Source organism: Trachypithecus francoisi, unplaced genomic scaffold (assembly GCF_009764315.1).
Source record: "Trachypithecus francoisi isolate TF-2019V2 unplaced genomic scaffold, Tfra_2.0 Lachesis_group17, whole genome shotgun sequence".
NCBI classification, from domain to species: Eukaryota; Metazoa; Chordata; class Mammalia; order Primates; family Cercopithecidae; genus Trachypithecus; species Trachypithecus francoisi.
In genome coordinates this window covers 97,030,561-97,052,426 of record NW_022681462.1, presented here as the reverse complement: position 1 = coordinate 97,052,426, position 21,866 = coordinate 97,030,561, and the positions used below count along the sequence as shown (strand labels likewise).

At 49.7% G+C, this 21,866-nt stretch overlaps 1 protein-coding gene across 2 annotated transcripts in view; it reads left to right on the top strand.

Annotated features, from left to right (window-relative positions):
• Positions 1 to 21,866, top strand: part of GREB1 (growth regulating estrogen receptor binding 1) — an 83,320-nt gene that overhangs the window by 6,151 nt on the left and 55,303 nt on the right. For both annotated transcript variants that reach the window (XM_033176536.1, XM_033176537.1), the window contains exons 2-6: positions 180 to 299; positions 4,197 to 4,373; positions 13,703 to 13,885; positions 15,631 to 15,765; positions 18,000 to 18,128. In XM_033176536.1, coding sequence (XP_033032427.1) covers positions 180 to 299; positions 4,197 to 4,373; positions 13,703 to 13,885; positions 15,631 to 15,765; positions 18,000 to 18,128 — 744 coding nt within the window. The remainder of the gene's footprint in view (positions 1 to 179; positions 300 to 4,196; positions 4,374 to 13,702; positions 13,886 to 15,630; positions 15,766 to 17,999; positions 18,129 to 21,866) is intronic.

The window sequence follows — 21,866 nt, the reverse complement described above, 5'->3', positions numbered from 1 at the left end:
AATTCCGAGCTAGCTAGACTTGCTGAGTGCTTGTTAAGGATGGGTGGAACCCATTCTGGATTAGTCCTGTAGGTCCTGGGCTTGTTAAGCCTGAGAATCCAGGCAGAGGAAAGGCCCCGGGGGAAGCTCTGAGGCCAGACAGCAGCTGCCTTGCTCATCACTCTTCTTCCCCCATCTAGGTGGTAGCCGAGTGGACAATGAGGAAGAGGAAGAAGAGGGAGAAGGAGGGCTGGAAACAAACAGCCCCCCAAACCCTTTCCAGCTGCACCCGCCGCCTGAAGGATGCTGCACCACAGATGGTGAGCCTCTGCCAGCCCCTGGCCAGGCAGTGCCTGCTATGCTGCCTGGAGGCAATGGCCAGGCTGGTAACCGAGCCTGTGACTGTGCTGCAGGGGTCCTCTTTGGTCTTCCTCTTTGCTTTCCCTGAGGTGTGAGCCATGCCTGTGGGCCCCCAGCAGGTGCTGGCCCGGCCTGCCCTCCTGAAGCAGGAGCTCCAGAGACACCATGCTGGATGCTAAGGCAGGCCTCTGTGCTGCTCTTTGGCAGCCTCAACTTTACCAGTGGCTTGGGAGCCAGATATTCATTTTTCTGTGTTGGTTGCTTGGAACCTAGAGTACATTTTCCCTACTCAGGCCTGTTTGCACAGCATATTAAACTCAGAAGTGATTAGGAGGAATAATCAATCTCTCTCTCTCTTTCTGTCTGTCTTTTCTTTTTTCTTTTCTTTTCTTTTCTTTCGTCTTTGACAGAATCTTACTCTGTTGCCCAGGCTGGAATGCAGTGGTGCAATCTCAGATCACTGCAACCTCCGCCTCCTGGCTTCAAGCAATTCTCCTGCCTCAGCCTCCCGAGTAGCTGGGATTATAGGCACACGCCACCATGCCTGGCTAATTTTTATATTTTTAGTAGAGATGGGGTTTCACCATGTTGACCAGGCTGGTCTCAAACTCCTGACCTCAGGAGATCCAACTGCCTCAGCTTCTCAAAGTGCTGGGATTACAGGCGTAAGCCACCGTGCTTGGCTGGAATAATCTTTCATACCCATCAGTATGTCAGTGTTGAACAGGCAGATACACATAATCTCAGGAACCCTGTTCAGTCAGTAATGGTACAATTTCACTGTTGAGGAACAGAGGCCTGGAGATGCTGGGCGGGTGGCAGCCTAGCCCTGTGCTGAGAGCTTGTACTGTGCACTCAGAGAGGCGTGGGGCAGACCCCTGACTCTGACACCCATGCGCCACACAACCTCTTTGCTAGTGAGTTCATCTGTCCTGACACCATGCCAGTCAAGTGGGGAGGCCAGTTAGCGGCGAGAACATCACTTTGAGCATCAGACACAACTGGAACATGCAGGCCAGGCTGCTTAGCAGATAGTTGAATAGCTGTGTTCCAATCACTGCATCTCTCTGAGCCTCCACTTCCTTATTTGTAAAAGGGCTTACATATGACACTGTGGTACCCCATACAAATATTTTTTGAATGCCTACAATGTCCAGGCATTGTGCTCAGTCCTTAGTTATTTAAGATAACTAACTGATTATTATTAAATTAAGCAGTAATTGAAGTAATTATTGAACTCTTTGCTCTGGATATATGGAGATAAATGGGATGAGAGATCCCTGTTTGATGGGAGCTATACAGGGAAGTGGACACACTTTGCACGCAGTTGGGAGCAAGCAGGGGTGCATGGAGCAGAGGAGGGGCTCTAACGCAGGTAGAGAGTTTTGGGAAGGCTTCCTGGAGGAGGTGGCCCTTTGGGTTTTGGAGGATTAGTACGAGTCAGCCAGGAGACTGTGGAGGGCTTGGAGGAAGCTGGGAAGTTCCAGACAGAGGGAACAGCATATGCAAAGGCTTAGTCGGGTGAAATTACAGCTCATTTGGGGGAACTGCTAACAGATTATTTACGTAGGGGCCTGAGGTGTGGCAGAGCCAGGCTTGGAAGAGTGATGAGACTTGGTGTGAAGGCCCCATGTGTTCTGCCTTGGGGTCTGAACTTGACCCTGAGCATGATGACTGGGAGGGGAGGGACTCAGCCCTTTCTGGGCTGCTCTTCCAGGCAAGGGGAAGGCAATATGGTGGCTCTTAGTGAGGTAGGACTTCTAGTGTCTAAGTATTTAAAAGGTCACTGAATTAAATGGTAAGAGGTGAACTCTTCAGCCAGGCATGATGGCGCAAGTAGTCAAGTCCCAGCTACAGGGAAGCTGAGGCAGGAGGATTGCTTGAGCCCAGACTTCGAGGCCAGCCTGGGCAACATAGCAAGATCCTATCTCTTAAAAAAGAAAATTAAGAGGTAAACTCTCCAATGGTCATTATATTTTCACATAATTTCCAAATAAATACAGTAAACACTGTGACTACTCATGGCCTACATCCCTCCAGCTCTTCAGAAGGCATGGAGCACACCAGGCTGGGAGGGACCTAGGTCAGAGAGTTAGGGGACCTCTGGGAATTGACGTTGACCTCAGGGAATTGACCTCCCTTCCCCAAGCCAATGCAAGGAACTGCCCTCTATTAGTTCATTTTCACACTGCTGATAAAGACATACCCAAGATTGGGCAATTTTCAAAAGAAAGTGGTTTCTTAGACCTACAGTTCCACGTGACTGGGGAGGCCTCACAATCATGGTGGAAGGTGAACGGCACATCACATGGCAGCAGACAAGACAAGAGAGCTTGTGTGGGGAAACTCTTCACTATCACGAGAATAGCATGGGAAAAGCCCACCCCCATGATTCGATTACCTCCCACCGGATCCCTCCCACAGTATGTGGGAATTGTGGGAGTTAGAGTTTAAGATGAAATGGGGGTGGGGGCACAGCCAGACTATATCGTGCCCCAAACCTAGGAGTCACCTTGGTCTCCCTTCCTGGTCCACCTCTCTGTAGCTTGCAGCAAATCACCCAACCTCTCTGAGCCTCAGTTTCCCTATCTTCAAAATGGGAACAGCACACTTTGCTGCAGGTGATGAGATGAGAGCTTTGCAGAGCCTGCCTCACCAGTGCCTGGCATGTGGTGGTCCTGGCCCCACGCCTGCCAGCGTCTCCCCTACAGGTGTTGCTTTCTCCTGCCCCCGCCCAGCGGCACATGGGAAACCATGGAGCAAATGCTCGGTGAGGAAGCCCTACACGTAGGAGGAAAGTCTTCATGACGTCCTATAGCGCTCTGCCGGGAAGGCCTTGGCTCATCGGGGCTCCCAGAGAGGTCTCAGTTGGGAGCTAAAGCTACAGGGAACACAGGAGATGGAGCTGGGTGTGCCCTGGAAAAGTCTTATCCAAATTAATCTCAGCTGGCTCTCTCTTTTACCTTTTCCCCCAAATATTTGTAGAGATGTATTATTTGAATAGAAAATTTACAAACTCTAAAACGCAAAAGGTTCCGAAGGGCATGGAATGAGAATCTCCATGCTCTCGGCCTGCTCTGTGCCTGTGTCCTGGCCACGAGTCCTCCCCACCGCCCCCTAGAGGAAACCGATGCTATCAGATTCTCAGCCTTCATTTTGCATGATGGCCTCTTTCTCAGCCCCCAAAAATGCAGCATGTAAGAAACATCAGAGGACCCTCAGTTTCTTATGGATTTATCTTGTATGTTTCCATTTGCCATCATGTGTTTAAAATTTCTTCCTGTTGAGCTTCATTTGCACATTAATGTGCATTACATGGTGGCACCAATAGACAAATAATGTGTGATCTGTGTCGTGGATAACTATGATTTTATATATATATATATATATATATTTTTTTTTTTTTTTTTTTTTGAGATGGAGTCTCACTTTGTCGCTTAGGCTGGAGTGCAGGGGCACAATCTTGGTTCACTGCAACCTCCGCCTCCCGGGTTCAAATGATTCTCCTGCCTCAGCCTCACGAGTAGCTGGGATTGCAGGTGCATGCCACCACACCTGGCTAATTTTTGTATTTTTAGTAGATGGGGTTTCACCACATTGGCCAGGCTGGTCTTGAACTCCTGACCTCAAGTGATCCTCCTGCCTTGGCTTCCCAAAGTGCTGGGATTACAGGCGTGAGCTACCATGTCCAGCCAACTAAGATTATAGTTTTATCTCTCAGGATTAATTTTGAGGTCAAGCACCCCCAGAGATAAGGGTTTCTCCTGAGCAGACCCAGAGCGTTTCCTCCCTTTGCCCCTGTGACCCCGCTTCTGGGAAGCCCTGGGCAGCGTGTGAGCCCTGTCCGCCCCTCCTAGGGTTCTGCCAGGCTGGGAAGGACCTGCGCCTCGTCTCCATTTCCAACGAGCCCATTGACGTCCCTGCGGGCTTTCTCCTTGTGGGGGCCAAGTCCCCCAGCCTACCGGACCATCTCCTGGTGTGCGCCGTTGACAAGAGGTTCTTGCCGGATGACAATGGCCACAATGCTCTTCTTGGTAAGTTCTGCTTTGTCCTCCTCTGTGGCTCTTTCTGCACTGGGTAGAGCAAGGTCAAGGGAGGTCACAGCGGGGGGTGGTGGCAACAGAGGGACCACCTTTGGGACCCCAGGTGCAGCATGCAGCCCTGTTTATGTTTTTTGGTAGAAGAGTTCTTTGTGGAATGGAATGCAAATGAGATGCATTTACAGTATGACTGCATCCCTGCAGAAAGCTCACCATTTAGCATTCATTTTCCATACATTTATTCTTCAGACCTCCCTAAGTGCCCGCTTGTGTCAGGAATGGGTGACAAACCCTGTCCTAGGCAGTCTCAGAAACAGCCTACAGTGGCAGAGGAGAATGAGGTTGAGTGTGTTGCTGCCTCCAGAATGTTTTGTCCTAAAGGACTGCCAGGCACCCTGTATCTGTTTTCCCCTTTGGTTTATCACTGATCTCTCGAGACATGGTCTGTTTGCTTGTTTGCTTATTTGTTTATTTATTTATTTTGAGATGGAATCTCTCTCTGTCGCCCAGGCTGGAGTGCACTGGCACTATCTCAGTTCACTGCGACCCCCACCTCCTGGATTCCAGCGATTCTCATGCCTCAGCCACCCAAATAGCTGGGATTACAGGAGTGCGCCACCACACCTGGCTAATTTTTGTATTTTTAGTAGAGATGTGGTTTCATCATGTTGTCCAGGCTGGTCTCGAACTCCTGGCCTCAAGTGATCTGCCCACCTTGGCCTCCCAAAGTGCTGGGATTACAAGCATGAGCCACCATGCCCAGCCAAGAGGTGGTCTTTATTATCCCAGTTTTATAGGTGGGCTTGTATCTGTTAACTTGCCCAAGGTCGCATGAGTAAAGGAGACAGAGCCAGGATTCAAACTCAAGTCTTCCTGGCTCCAGATTCTAGCTGGTACCATCCCACAGTCAAGGTCAAGATGGGGTCAAGATGGGGGAGCTGCCGCTTTCCCTTCCAGCCCTGGGCACCACTAGCCTTTGATCTTTCCAACAACCGCTGGCCCACTAAGGCTCTGAGTGCAGAGCTGGGGCCAGGCCTTGCCAAGCCTGGCTGCCTTTGCTCATATGATGTAATTGAGTTCTTACTGTGTGCCAGGCCATCACTCAGCAGGCTCCCCCATTGTGGAGTAAAATCTAAGGACACCAAGGTGTGGACCGAGAGCCCAGGGATCTGGGTTCCTGTCCTGCATCTGCCCACAGGTCCCTGTGTGGCCCCCTGGGCTTCTGTGTCCTCATCCATGAAGCGGGGAGGCGACTTCCACATGTGCCCTGGCCCTTTGGCTGTTCTCATCCTGTGACTGTGGCTCCAGCCCCCTCTATCTGGCCTGGCATCTTCTTTGGAGGAAATCTGGGCAGGAGGCAGGATTGGTAATGATCCACTTCAGGTGTAGCCTCAGGAACGGTCTTCATGCAGAGCAAGTTTGATTATAAGAATTTATGGGAAAAACTTCTAGATTGAAAACCCCTACAATTTCTTACATATTTTCCATGGGTAATGAAAAGTTTTGAAGCCTCCAGTTTTGCACTTGATACGGCCCCAAAAGCTGGGAGGATAAACTCACTCCATGGGTAGTTATTGAGCACACTTCATGTCTGAGGAGCTGTGCAAAGGATGAAGATGGAGAAGGGTGAAGAAATGAGGTGGCTCCTGCCACAAAGGCACTGGGGACACACACGTGTGTGAACTCCGACACAAGGCAGGTGAATGCTCGCTGGAGGGACCCCACCACTAGACAGTGACGAAGGAGAGAAGACATTTTGGCCAACTCTCTTGAGGCAGGCTCATGGACTCACTGTAACTAGTTCTCTAAAACAGAATCATCCCAGAAAACCCACTCTAGCAAAGAAGCTGATGGAATAATTCAATGACAGACTGAACGCTTACGATAGTCGCTCAGGATGAAAGTGAGTCCGGGAGGCCATGCCTGGTGACCGCCTTAGCGTTTGATCTGGCAGCGGCCGGGGATTCATCTGGATTCCACCACTTTGTGAATGTAAAGGAATTGCCAGGGTAGTAAATCAAGGAGGCTCTGCCTTCTTGGCCTGCAGAGACGAGGATCTTTCAGTTCCTTCACCACCAGCCCAGTAACAGAGCCAGCTCATCGAGAAGAGGAAGTAGGAGCTTTGTTAATTGCTTGCCAAAAGCCATCTGAAATGGGTGACAAGGCCTGGTTGGTAATAACCATCGCTTTCTTCTTTTAATAAAATAACTTTATGCTCTCAGCTTGCATACTTAACACTGTTTAGGTTTCCTGCAATTAAGCCTGATGGCTACACAGGACAAGGTGGCGCCCTCCAGCCCTGCAGCGGCAGGGCTCAGTGTTTTTAGTGATCTATAAAATACAGGCTGGGGAATACCTTGGAGGAAGCAGCAGTATTAGGAGACTTGTTTTAGTGACTTTTAATCAACTCAGGTATTTTATCTGAAAAAGCTGAAAGATTAAAATCTAGGTGTGTGCTTCAGTTTATTGCCCGGTAATTTATCTAAATGAGTTGACAGCTCAGACATAAAAAAGGAAAACATATCCCGCTAGATTGTTTTTTCTTAGATGGGAGTAAACGAGTCCTTTGTTCATTCAGCAGGCAAAGAATTCAGCATGCATTTACTGAGTATATAACCTGAAACGAAAGCCTGGACCTTCAGTTATGTCTGGGGGCAGGGTGGGGGGATGCAGGCACACCAAGAATCAGCCTAGAAATCCACAACAAATGACTCTGTCAATAAATCTTAAAATACATCCTTGTGCGACATGATCTAGCAGAAAGGGTAAGGTGCTCCGGGAATCGGAGGTGTTCAGTGAGGATGGGAATGGGAGGATGTGGTATCTGAGTTGGGCCCTGAAAAATGAGTAGAATTTTGCCAATTGGAGAATAACAGCAACAGAAACCAAACACTAATAGCAGTTGGCACTTTTTGAGCATTTATCATGTGCCAGAAACTGCATGAAATAAGTTAAAATAGCCAATATGGTAGGTCTGTTATTATCTAGAGTTATATATAGACATGAAAGCACAGAGAGGCTAACTGACTTGCTCAGGGCCACCCCGCTGTTTGAACCCCGACGGTCTGGCCCTGATGCCCAGGTCCTGGAGGATGAAGGGCATCTCAGCAGAGGGAACTCCCTGTGCATGACAGCATGGCACACTGGAGAAGTGGCTGGAGTGCTCTGTGGCTGGAGCGGAGGCTGGTAGAGAGCGTGGCAGGGTGGGGTGCCCAGCTGAGTTCTGCTTGGAAAAGGAGCTATTTTCAAACTACAGAGGTACAGAGTATCATGGTATGAGGTGATCTAGCCTTCTTTAACGGTTACCAACGCATGGCCAATCTTGTTTCATTGATAATGTCCCCCTCTTCTCCCTTTCTGGGATTATTTTGAAACAGATCCCAGACACTGTATCATTTCATCTGTAAATATTTCCACATGGCATTATCTCTAAAAGATATTGGGGCCAGGTGCGGTGGCTCACGCCTGTAATCCCAGGACTTTGGGAGGCCGAGGGGGTGGATCATCTGAGGCCAGGAGTTCGAGACCAGCCTGGCCAACATGGTGAAACCCCGTCTCTACTAAAAATACACAAATTAGTCGGGCGTGATGGCAGGCACCTGTAATCCCAGCTACTCGGGAGGCTGAGACAGGAAAATCACTTGAACCTAGGAGGCAGAGGTTGCACAGATCAAGCCATTGCACTCCAGTCTAGGCAACAAGAGTGAAACTCCATTTAAAAACAAAACAAAACAAAACAAAAAAACAGCTTTTCATTAGAACTGCAATACCATTATCATATCTAAAAGATTTAACAGTTATTTAATATTAACAAATATTCAGTGTGTTCAAATTGTATCTTGCAGTTTTTTTAAAGCAATTGGTGCATTTATATCAAGATCCAGACAGGGGTCTTCTAAAGCATTTGGTTGCTGTGTCTCAAATTTTTCTTAATGTGTAGGTCCTTCCTCCCTAGTTTTACCCTTATAATTGATATTTTTAAGGATATTTAGAGTGTTAGATGTTAAATTTAGATGACTGTGTTTTAATTTGTGTTTTAAGAAGATCCCTTAGAAGTCAGATACACAACTGATTTTTATGCAAAGGGAGAAACTGAGGCAGAAGAGCTAGTTATGAACTTCAGGATTCTAGAGGAGTACGATGGCCTGAGAGTTTTATGTTTCAAACCTCACAACATCATACTGTTGACCACCCCTGAGTGCTTCATATTCCCCAGGAACACCTGGGACCCCTGCCCCACTTCCTGTCTCACCTGGAATCCTGGTACGGCTCCTTAGGCTTCCCCAACACAAGGAGGCCATTTCTACACTTGAGCTGGGATTTGGCCAAAATACTAAGGCAGGGGCTCTGGGCATGCATATATATATATATACACACACACACACACACACACATATATATATAAAACCTTGTTTTACTTTGCCCATGGTCTTTTCCTTTCTCCATCCAGGTGGGGATTTAAAATAATGTTTCCCAGATTCTGTTTTTTCTTTTTTCAATTAATATGGCACAGTGAGCCAAAGATGATCTTATTTTTGTCCCAAGTAACTGTTTATTTTCAGGCACGGGGAGGGTAGTCATTAGTTTCTAGGTGTAGTGTGTGCTTGTCTGAGCTCATGGGCTTTCAAGGCTCATTATTTGGAAGGAACAGAGAGTTGCTGTTCAGGCCCAATTGAAATCCCACTTGCCAGGATGTCTTCCTGGAATTGCCTTCCTAAATTACTCCTGCTGTTTCCTCATTCTTCCCCATAGCACACTGTGCTGGAACAGCCAGTCCCATCTTGGCAGAGAAGTGCTTCCTGCCTTGGGGTTTGCCATCTATAAAGGGGATAAAGATGTACGTGGTACCTGACTGTGGTTTTGAGGATAACTCAGCTCTTTATATGATGATCTTTATAAACTCGAAAATGCTGCCCGAATTTGAGGAACTGCTCTCGTTGCTACCGGTACTTCTGCCTCAATCGTGGGATTATTTAATTGTGTCTGTTCCTTCTTCCTAACAGGGACCATTTTTTTTTTTAACCAAAAACATTACCCAATTATGAACCATGCATTTTTAATGTATGTCTTGCCCAGAGCACCTGGTTTGTTTCCTATCAGATTTTCTTTCTAAACATATTTGTGTGTAAAAGTATCCATCAGATTTGCATTTTTTCATGGAGGGTTGATGACTAGGGCCTAGGGGCCCTCTGCACAGGGACAGTGGTCTAGAGGAAGGCCCTTCTGAGCATCCACTGTCCTGGGAAGGCGCTGGATGGAGGCATTAGGCGTGGGGGACATGTTTGTGGCTCCCAGCTCTGGTGCAGTGGCTATCAGCGAGATCTCCTTGGATTGTGGTTCTAGAAGAAAGGTCAGGTACAGGTGAACTTCTAGAGGCATCCCTGAGGTTTTGTGGGAGGACCCCTCTGCAGAGGGAGTGGCCCCAGCAGTAAATCTGGGCCATCTCCAGCCTGCTATGAGCCAAGTGCTCAGAGACCACTGGGTCTGAAGGAAGCCACCTATGGATGCTTCCAAGAAGAATCATGTCACTTTAGTCCTAGAAGGAGGCATAGGGCCCATTTAGTCATAGCCTTCCCTGTGATGGTTGGAACATGGAAATGCAGAGAAATGGAGCTGCTTCTTCCATATCTCACACTGTTGGAGGGGTGGGGGCTATCTATTTCCCCCGCCTAGGGCCGCATGTGAGTGTCATGACCCCTACTGTGCTCGCCTTCCTAATACAGCTTAGTCCAGGGTAGAGAAAGGAGGGCTGCTTGCAGAGTGCCCCTGACATGTTAGACATCTCGTAGGTACTTCACCCCATAGTGCTCCTACAAGGTGGGTTTTTGGGAGGAGATGCGTTCAGATCCTAACTCCAGCACTTTCTACCCTGTAACCGTGGCTGGGTCACCCTGTACCATGGATGGGTTTCTGTCTCTCCCTCTGCCTTGATGCTTTCATCTGTGAACTGGGACACTGCTGCTGATTGCTTTGTCAGACTTCATGAGGTTTAAATGAGAACATTTATAACGTGCTCGACACAGTGCCTGACCCATGACAGGTGCACTACGAAGTTGTTATTGTCACCTTGTTGACAGATGAGGAAAGCAAAGCTCGGAGATGTTAGTTACCTGCCTCACATCACCTAACTGTAGTTAGGATTTGAACGCAGGCCCCTCAGACATCCAGGCTTATACACACTTCCTTGCAGGGGTGGGGGGAGTGGATGTAACTGTCCTCTCAGCAGAAGGGGAGAGGCTTACTCAGCGGCCAGCACACATATCCGCCCAGGACGTGCTTGTTAAACAAATGCTACCTGTAGCTGCTAAACTAGACACACGAGAAAATCACAGGGTGTGGCTGTGCGTGGTGACAAGAATGTGTTGATGATGGACTGTTTCCCATGGTGAGGACACTGAAGGAAGAATTTCGATTCTGGATCTCCACACCCGGCAGGAATTTGAGATTACAGGCAGGATCCCATGCTTTCTAAGCCTATCATATAAAAAAAAAAAAATTCTAGACTTCCAAGTCCTAAGGTAGATTTCTGAAGAGAACAGGTCATTATTTTCCTCTTTCTCCTGTGGTTTTCTTGGTTGGCCTCTGTGGCTGTCTCTCCAAGACACCTCACAGGAGAGCAGCTGGGTCTCCTGACCGGAAAGTTTTTGCCAAAGCAGAAAAGCAGTTTGCTTGCTGAGTCCCTAAATGTTTCCTGTACTAGCAAGACCCAGGGTGTCCACCCTCATTTCTGAATCACAAAGGGCTCCCTATTGTCTGTGCCTCCCATCCCATCGGAGGAGATGGAGATGCCTCTGAGCACAGCCATGGTCCCCAGCCTGTGCTTCTTATGGGACAGAGGCCTGTAACCTGCTTAGCTGTCTCTGGAGAGGGATGACAGCCTGGCCTTGGCAAGTTGCTCTTAGCGTCTTGCAGTTCTGTTTCCTGTTCATCTATCTTTTAAACAACAGGCTTAGAAGCCCTTCCAGGGAGCTCTGAAGGTTTCTTCGGGCCTTGTTCTTAGGCAGCAGTTGAGCTGGGTTTAGCTCAAGCGTCCCTAAGTTGGAGGTCAATGAATAAAGACATGAGATTATTCCTTCAGAGTGCTTACAGAAACCCTGACAGGCTACTGTTCACAGTTACCCTGTTTCCTCTCTCTTTTCTTCCCTCTTGATATTAAATGGCTGCCTGCCGTGTGTTGGGCATTAGTCAGTACCTGTACACTTGCACACACACAGCTCACATGTGCAGTCATGCTGCGAGCTTAGAGGGATAATGATGGGAAAAAGACACAAATTTCAATCACTGGGATGTTCAGAGGCCCCTGAGCTACAGGAAGAGCCTGGAGTCCGGAGGAAAGTGCCAGCCAGCCTTTGGGTCACAGAAGGCTCTTGGGAGTAGGCACTGGAGCAGGATGTTGAGTGAGGGCTGGATGTGTACAGGTGGGGCCCTGGAGGAGAGGATGAGCCTGTCGATGGAGGGCAGTGGGAGCGGGCTGGGTTGAGAGGCAGGGGAGTCCAGCTGGGAATTAGCATATCAGAGGAAGGACAGGAATAAAGCTGGAGATGAAGGCCAGGGGGCATCAGGGCAGCCTTGGATGCCAGGCCTGTGGGCAAGAACATCATCCTTAGGCTGGAGTTGAATGCCACACTTTCTGTACCTATGGATTTGAACAACGGGCCTCTCTGGTTCTCTGATTTCACAAAGAAGGACTTGCCCTCCAGGTTGACTGGCTCCTGTGTCACTTGTAGATTGAGATGAATGGCAAGAATGGCCCTGGTTCCCTGTGCGTGTTAGTTCCCTGCCTGTCCCGTGGAAAGCGAGCACATGGAGAGGACAGTGTTTCATGTCAGGACCTTACTGTTTGTGCTGGCACAGAGGGAATAGGACTGTGGAAGGTAAATTATCCTGTAACTGTCCTATGATGAGGCCAAGAGATCTGTCCTTATTTCTAATGCCTTTTGAGGAAGACTAAATGCGCTCAAAATAGATCAGGGAGCCCAGTCGGCCTCTGTAATGTAGATGTCTCATTTATCTGTGGAGATGTTTTTAACCTTCACTAACTGGAGTTATTTTGAACACTAGCCAGAGACCTTAGGGAGACTTTTAGAGCAGAGTTACACACAGAGCCGGGTGGCCCTCACAGCCCAAGGCACAGTGACCTTTGTAGACTTATCAAATGGAGAATATGACACATGAGTCTTAGCTTCAGGATCTCCCCAGCTGAAGGCCTTTGGACCTATAGAAACCAGACATACCAGTGGGTGAAGCAAGGCCATCTTATGATGGTTTAAATAAGAGCCGTCATCCTGGGCAGAAGCCAAGTCTTCACATTTCTCACCTTAACCAGCACTCCCGATGCACATGGTTTGAATAGGCTTTACAGCGTATGAAGGTCTTTTCAGGCACATTTCTCTGGATTTTAATAGCTCCCAAGAGGTGTTTTTGTCATTGCCACCGCGTAGGAGGCTTGTTTAGAGCCTCACAGCTGATGGGAGCCTCTGTCACCTCCCAGAAAGTCAGTTGTAGGCCTGGTGCAGAGGCCAGCAGCAGCAAGATAGTCACATTCGAGCAGAGCGTCTCCATCTACTGGCTGCTAAGCCACGGAATTCACTCACCAGCGTGCCGGCCAGGCATTGCGGAGCTCTCCCGATTTCTTTTCAGAAACTCACGGGATCAAGTTGAGAGCAGGATGGAAGTTTGGACTCTTAAGAGGTGTCCCAGTGTAGCCCATCTCACTAGTCACACTGCTTTGAGAGTGTAACTAACCCACCCCCCCGGAAATAAGAGCTGTCGCATCATTTCAGGCGCCCCGATCCGTGTACACGGTGGAATGGGATGACTCTTGTCTTGCAAAGTTTGCTCTCTACATAGATGTTTAAGTAGCCCCCAAGCATGTTAAATCTTCCACATTTGCCTGGGCCCATCTCTATCACTAAGTCTTCTTGGTCCTCTTTTATTTGAGTCGAGGCCATCTTAACCTCTGGGCTAGTCTAAGAGGGTGGGGTGCTTGCCTTGTGGAGTTCTCTGGCTGGTGGTACAGAAAGTGGATCTTCAGAGTTTGGATGAACTCTGTCTTATTTGAAAAGGACCGGCCTGGCCAACATGGTGAAAGCCCATCTCTACTAAAAACTGCAAAAAAAATTAGCTAGGCATGGTGGCAGGCACCTATAATCCCAGCTATTTGGGAGGCTGAGGCAAGAGAATCACTTGAATCTGGGAGGCGGAGGTTGCAGTGAACCGAGATTGTGCCATTGCACTCCAGCCTAAATGACAAGAATGAGACTTCATCTAAAAAAAATAAAAATAAAAAAATAAAGATGTTTATGGTTTACTTTCTTCTCCAGGTTTCTCTGGGAATTTTGTTGGCTGTGGAAAGAAAGGCTTCTGTTACTTCACAGAATTCTCCAATCATATAAATCTGAAACTGACCACTCAACCCAAGAAGCAGAAACACTTGAAGTATTACCTGGTCCGTAATGCACAGGGGACTCTCACCAAAGGACCTTTAATCTGTTGGAAAGGCTCAGGTGGGCAGGTTGGCTGTGAAGGAGGTGGGGAGTGCTGGGCCCCCAAGTGGCCCGTGGTGCCTGTCACTGTGATGCTGGGGAGAGGCCCCTGCATAGCAGCACACATCACAGGCAAAAGGCCAGGCCTATGAAATGGAAAATGTTCCCTTTCGTTATGGACGTTAAGCTGGTTGACAGTGACAGTCTAATTGGATGGGATGTTTAAAAGTCGACAGAGGGCCAGTCGTGGTGGCTTATGCCTGTAATCCCAGCACTTTGAGAGGCTTAGGTGAGCAGATCACTTGAGGTCAGAAGTTCAAGACCAGCCTGGCCAACATGGTGAGACCCCGTCTCTACTGAAAATACAAAAGTTAGCTGGGCATGGTGGTGCCCACCTGTAATCCCAGCTACTCGGGAGGCTGAGGCAGGAGAATCACCTGAACCCGGGAGGTGGAGGTCTAAGTGAGCTGGGATGGTGCCACTGCACTCCAGCCTGGGCAGCAGAGCATGACACCATCTCAAAAAAAAAAAAAAAAAAAAGTTGACAGAGGGCCAGACTGTGCGTTACCTCCTACGGCAAGTATTTGGGGCGCTGGTTCTCATCTTCCCAAATTGAGTAGTTCACCCAAGTGGTCCTCAACCATGGGTGACTTTCGTCCCCTAGGGAACATTTGGCCGTAACTCGAGACAAGTTTGATTGTCATGACTGGATGGTGCCACCAGCATCTGGGGTAGGGACCAGGGTATGGCTGAACATACTGCAACGTACAGGGTGGCCCCCAGCACAAAGAAGCCCACTGCAAATGTCACCGGCACCAAGGCTGAGAACCTGACTTAAGACAGCTCGGCTTGAACAATGCCCCACACAAGCCCCTAAATCCTGAACTATGGCCAGAAAGATCAGCTTCACATTGCTGGTCTCTGAAGAAGTGATTGGGCTGCAGCTTTCAGAAATGTTGGGAGCAGGCTACCTTCCCACCCTCTTTGTCTCAGCTGTAGCTTTCATGGCCACAGTCAGCTCTGTGGGGCGAGGAGGAGGCTGGATTCTCAGTGGCCTGCCATGGGTAGAGGGCAAGACTGGGGTGTGAGGTGTTCCTCCCTTGTCTGGGCTTGTTCCCATCTTGTCTTCTGGACTCTCCCAGGCAGATCCTGGGAGTAGAGGGAAGAGGCCTTAGGCTGGGCGGCTCTGGGAACACCTCCCTCACACCCCATTCTTCCTTCCTCTCTGCTTTTCTTGCTTTGTTCAGTAAATGCCTCCTGAACCCCTATTACTTGCCAGTCATTTCTCAGGCCCTGAGGATGCAGTGGTTTTGCCCCGTATGGGACCAGTTCACCGTCTTTGATCACCTGCTGGGTCCAAGCACCTCAGAGGTTCTCCACCTCACTGGCCGCTGGGGATGGCCTTTCCCAGAGGAGGAAATAAGGGTGGAAGTTGGTATCGTTTTCTTTATCTTCAAGTAACACTCTCGTCTATGGTTACAGGTAGCTGTAGGGTGACTTCTTTGTATAATTCGTCCCTTTCTTCTAAATATTCACCATTGCTCCCACTCTTGACAACCAGAGCTGCCCCTTGGCATTGAGCCACAAGTAGAGAGTCACACCCTCGCCCTGGCTTCACGCTGAAACAAAGACCAGGATGTGGTGGCAGCTTGTGTGACTGTCTCCATAGCTCACTGTCCTGTAGGACACGTTCCACTCCAGGAACTCATTTCGTAACTGTTGGAGAAGAGCGAGTTGGTTTTCACACGTGCACCTTGCCCCCTTAGAGTTTAGAAGCCGGCAGATCCCCACCAGTACTTGTTCTGGTTCCTCCTTCCCGGCCCTGGAGAGCGCGGCTGCCTTCCCCAGCGAGCCCATTCCCGGGACGAACCCCAGCATCCTGATGGGAGCTCACCAGGCAGGTGAGGCGGCAGAGACATACCAGGGCTGCTGAATCCACACAGCTGGCATGTCTCTGATGTGTCCGGTTGACTATGTAGTCACGCATTCTTCAAAATAAATCAAGGGGCTGTTATCTTTTTCTATAACACCTTTACTTTCATCTTGAATTTGATATACTTTTCAACAAAGAATGCTAGGTGTTTCATTGGGAGGGCTTTTCTTTCTTCCTGTTTGATATGAAGTGGGATCTCCTGGTGGGGACATATGCAGGGTCCATCTGCAGCACCGCCCCCCATACAATCCCCGCATAGCATAGAGCTCTCTATGTAAAGGTGCTGAGTCAGGGTTTGAATGAATTGCTAGAAGGGGTGGAGAAGACCAGATTGCTGCCATTCACCCCATGTGCAGCACTCCCCAGCTGTGTGAATGCCTTGAAGCCCAACAACCATGCTGTGAGCAGGCCTCCGTTCCGCATTTTACTGATTGGGAAGATGAAGCTCATGGAGGCTGGGTGCTTGCCTAGGACCTCGTGGGCAGGAGGAGGTGGAGGCAAGAGGTGACATTAGATGTGAACCCTGATTCACATGCTTGGCATTTCACCATGTTGCACAGACTTCCTAAGCATGGTGATTGTTATCACAGTAGACACCAGCCTTCCCAAGGATGCAGGAAGGTCGCTGCTTGTTTTCATGCCTCCTGCCCAGTGGGTCTGTAGAGGCACATTGGCCCTGGGAGGAGGCCAGTGCCCTTGTACCCACCTGGCCCATCCATCGCCTGGGCAGGGGACTGGAACATACTCTCCTCCAGAGCTCCTCGCTGCTTCCCCATGCCCAGGCCCCCAGTGCCTCTACCATCATGGCCTGGAGAGCCTGCTGTTTTTGCTGTCAGGGTGCCTGGGTGTAAGCTCCAGTGCTGTCACCATTTAGTTGAGTGATTTGGGGCAACTCAAATCCTCTGAACCTCCATTTCCTCATCTGTAAAGCTAGGCAAATCTCTTCTGTCTAATTTGTAGGGCAATTGTAAGAAATAAATAAGATGGTAGTATCAGCAAGTACTCAAAGCATGTTACACGCCAGGCACCGTTCCAGGCAGTTTCTTCTGCTAACTCATGTCGTTCTCACAGTGGCTCTGAGTTGCTATAGTGACCATCCCTGTTTTCTGGATGAGAACACTGAGGCATAGGGAGGTTAAGTAAGCATCCAGGGTTACACAGCTGGGAGGTGGTGGAACTGGGCTCAAACACATGTCATCTGGCTTCAGAGCCACCCCCTTAAACCCACAGGAAACATTCAGTGCTGCTCCTGACTCAAGCTGTTTCCAGACCGTTCTGACTGACATGGACAACTTAAGCAGTTCTGTCAGCCCCAGGAGACCAGAAGCCATGATTGTCCCCAGAATTACCCTTAGACCTAGGGAACCCTGGGCCATGTGAACAGTCTGCACCCAGGTAGCTGCAAACCCAACTGCTCTCCTGGACTTCAGATGTGTTAGTCCATTTTCATACTGCTGTGAAGACATACCCAAGACTGGGTAATTTATATAGAAAGTGGTTTAATGGACTCACATTTCTGCATGGCGAAAGGCAAAGGAGAAGCAAAGGCACATCTTACATGGCGGCAGGCAAGACAGCGTGGGCAGGGGAACTGCCCTTTATAAAACCATCAGATCTCGTGAGACTTCTTCACTATCACGAGAACAATATGAGGGAAACCACCCCCATGATTCAGTTACCTCCCCCCAGGCCCCTCCCACGACACATGGGGATTATGGGAGCTATAATTCAAAGTGGGATTTGGGTGGGGACACAGCCAAACCATATCAACCAGAGGTCTTGAGAGAGAAGGTAGAAGGAAGCAGAACAGTTTCAGGTGTGGTCCTGGAATTCAGGAAGTGCCCTGGTCCTTCTTTCACTCAGGCTGTGTGTCCATTGGGGTGTGAGCAGGAGGGTGCATGTTCCTGGGTGTGCATGTATATAGGCATGTGTGCATGCGTGTGTGTGTACATGTTTGTGCATGTGTATGCTTGTGTGTAGGCAGAAGTGTGTGTGTGTGTGTGTGTGTGTGTGTGTGTATGCATGTATCTGCATGTATCTTCTCCGTGTAGCAGAATCACTGTTGGGAATTCTAACCTTCTGATGAGACTTGCTGGGGAAAAGCTAGTTTGTGAAACTGCAAGGAAAGTGTTTTCCTCCTTGCCTGGCTCCCAGAGCATTCTCGTGAACTGACCCTCCTCTTTGCCTTCTATCTGCTTTCAGGACCAGCTTCTGATCACTCCTCACTAAGCGCAACAGTGGGTCCGGCTGTTTTCAACGGCAAAGATTCCCCAAAGTGCCAACAGCTGGCAAAGAATAACCTGTTGGCCTTGCCGCGACCATCGGCTTTAGGTAGCACTGCCTGTCCTGGCTGTCCTGGGGATCCTGCTCTTCTCTGGGCCAAGGCCAGAGGGGGCATGGGAGCTGCTGGGCTGGGGCCGCTGAGCCTCCTGGAGTCTGGTGTGGCTTCCATGAGAGTCAGGCCAGGACCACGGGTGCCTCCTGAGTCCATGGGTCTGGGCCCAGGCGCTGGTGCTGTATGAGTGACACTTGGGAGTTGTCGTGTGTGCCGAGGAGCAGTGAGACAGCTGTGGTGATGGCGAGTGACCTGTCCTGTGGGCTGCACAGCTGCAGGATGGTAGAATTTTGGAGCAATGTGTTGTTGGGGAAGAACATGGGCTTCCAAATCAGATAAATATGAATTCAAAACCTACTGCTGTCTCTTGTTAGTCAGGGGACCTTGGCCAAGTCTCAATAAATGTTTCTTCACCTGGAGATAAGAATTCTGCTCCAAGGGTTGTTCAGAGGGATGAGGTGCTGTATGAAAGGTCAGAGCACATCTGGCAGCTCACTAATTGGTACCGGCTGTTCTCATCCAAATCAGCGTCATTGCTGAGGCTAGTCTTTTCAGGGAAGGCTTCCTGGAGGAGGTGATAACTGAACTGCAACTTAGAAGTTGGGGAAGCATCATGTAGAGACAGAAAGGGAGAAAGGAAACAAAGAGGGATGAGGAGGTGAGGATGTGGATGAGAGAGGTGAGTGAAGGGGCTGAGCAGACCTCCTGCCAGAGGAGGGTTTGAGGAAGCTGTGAATGGGTGGAGCAACCTGGGGACCTGCTTGAGGACTCCCAGTCCAGTGCTCTCCCCACCATGTTCATCTGGAGCCACTTCATAAGCCATTCTCGTCTTCCTCCATCATGCACTCAGCTAAATTGGATTTGAAGATCTAAGACATCAAACTGGAGGAGCCCTTAGAAACCATCTAGGCCAACACTGTTTTACAGAGGAGGAGACAGAGGTCCAGAGAGGCAGGGGCAGGCCTCTAAGCTCCCACTCCACTGTGCTGGTGGAGGACCTCCCTGGTGAAAATCTTGTGAATTGTCTAACTCTTGACTGAAGGGGCGAATGTAGTTTCTGAACAGAATCCGAGGCCTCCCGTTCCCAACCAGCACCTCCATCCTGGAGTCTGAAACCCACAGCAACCAAGTCCTAGGCAGTGGCAAGTCCCATCCTCCGCAGCAGCTGAGCCCCAGGCAGCCTCCTGCTTTTATCCAGGGACTGCTGCTTCTCTGCCGAGTGCTGCATTTGGGGGCAGCCCTGTGGCTGCAGAGCTGGACATCTGGGGATGAGGATACTGGGGATGCCATGCTGCTACAGCTTCCCTTCTGGGCTGTCTGTGGACCCCCCAACCTCCACCCTGAACAGCAGGGAGATGAGGGCCTCCCTCAGCCCGGGACCCTGTGAAGGTGGCCCTGGGAAGCCTTCTGTGTGGGACTGACTGCATTTTCCTTGCCATGCTCCATGGAGGGGTGTGGGAGATGGAGCTCCTCCAAATTGCCTAGGGGAGCACTCAAGCCTTTCCAGAATCTGGCCCCAGCCCACCTGCTCAACCTCATTCCCTGCTATTTTGGCTGCCCTGGGCAGTTGAGCTCCCCCACCCCCATGGCCCCATCCTCCTGTCTCCATGCTCTGTGCCTGCATCCCAGCTCTGGGCTGCTCTCTCCACTCACCTATTAAATCACCTTTGTGAGCTTAGTTCAGGGGGCACCTGCTCCATGCAGGAGGGCTCCCTGTGAGTGCACGGGGCTCCCAGCCGTCCCAGGCTTAGTCCCGCAGCCACATGTGGCCATCAGGGCCTCGGCGCTGTGCAGTTCCCAAGGGCAGCACCATGGTAACGTGCATCTTGGAGCCCCTGGTACCAGCCGCTGGGGAGCCCAGCCAGAGGGCATGACGCTGGCTGAGTTGAGTTGTGTTGAGCACAGCTGAAGTGTTGGAGTTCCTGGGCCTTCTCCTCTGCTCTGGGGCGAGAGCTCAAAATTAATTTTTAAGAAACTGCATCTAATACCATAAGGAGTTTATTGAAGCCTTGAGTCCTGTCACTCACTGGTTCCCAATGGAGAAGTGCTGCCCCCTGGGGGGCGGGGGTAGGAAATGTTCTGGTAAAGGATGGATTTGTTGCCCCAGGCACAGGGTCTTACTGGCATTTGATGCTGGGACAGAGTGGGCAGCATGCAGAATGTCCTGCACCAAGCAGGCTACATAATGAATCATCTCCCAAAAATGCCAAATAATACCTCCCTAAGAGACATTTTGAGAAATAATTGATCCACATTGGTACCATGGGAGCAGCTCCTGGTGACATCATTTGGAAAGAGCTCATGGGCTTAGGGTCTACTTAGAGCTATTTATAGGGTTATCTTCCAAAAGTGAGAACACATCTGTGTCTCTTCCATCCTTACTGAGATCCAATTCCAAGCCCTGTCCCCTTTGGTCGTTCAGTAGAGCTTTTAGAGCAGCTGGCTGCTTAGCCTCTGTGGGGGGTCCCGCATTGCAACTGGGGACAGATGTTTGCAGAGTCAAAGGCCTCATTCCTGCAAACAGGGAGGAGAAAACAGCAGCTGCGTCAGTGGTTGTTGGGAGGGCCAAAGGAGCCCACGGGTTTGAAAGTTCTTTGTAAACAAAGTACTTTATGCTTTTAACTTTTTATTTACTTTTAGTCAGTCTAATGAGGTGATAATATTTCTTTGATTACCCTTGAGAGACTCTAAAGCAATGATTCTCACTTAAGTGTGCTTAAGAATTACCAGGCTGGCCGGGTGTGGTGGCTCACAGCTATAATCCCAGCACTTTGGGAGGCTGAGCGGACAGATCACCTGAGGTCAGGAGTTCGAGACCAGCCTGACCAACATGGTGAAACCCTGTCTCTACTAAAAATACAAAAATTGGCCGGGTGTGGTGGTGCGCGCCTGTAATCCCAGCTACTTGGGAGACTGAGGCAAGAGAATCGCTTGAACTCAGGAAGCAGAGGTTGCAGTGAGCCGAGATTGCACCACTGTACTCCAGCCTGGGCAACAAGAGTGAGACTCCGTCTCAAAAAAAAATCACCAGGCTGGCTTACAAAGGATGGTGTTTTCTTACTGTCATTTCCAGAGATGTGATTCTGGAGGTCAAGGTGGGGCCCAGGGACACACAGGTTTAGTAGGCACAGGTTTAAAAGGGCCATGTGGGTTCTGTGCAGTGCCTCGGGTCATACCTGGAGAACAATTGCTCTGATTGGTGTTTCTCCACCCGGGCTGTGCATTATAATCAAGAAGAAGCGCTGAGATATTGGGATGCCTGAGTCCTGCTCCCATGCTGGGCTTCTGGTTTAACTGGGATAGGATTACATCCAGGCAGAGTTTTAAAAGTTTTCTGGTTGAGTTTAATGTACAGTTGAGGTTGAGACATGAATCTCTACATGTAGGGGAATTTTGTGTCTGGTTAGTCAAGAAACTATGGAAACCAGTTCTTGATATTTTGAAACATTCACGAAGTTAGCTTGAGTCATGAGCATGCTGCTGTCTAGAGTGGGCAGGGATGACTCATTGCAGTGGGTGTCAGCCTCTGTACTTGATTTTTTTTGAGTCTGAAATTAACTTTCCTGGCTGGGGCAGGGAGGGGAGCACAGGCGGATCAGTACTGCCCCCAAGCGGTGGGGCTGTGGTGGTGGATCAGATGCTGCTGCCCCCGTCTGCAGAAACATATTTCTGTCTTCCAGCCCTTCAGATTGGAATATGTCCATAACAATAATGATGGTGGTGAAGATGATGAT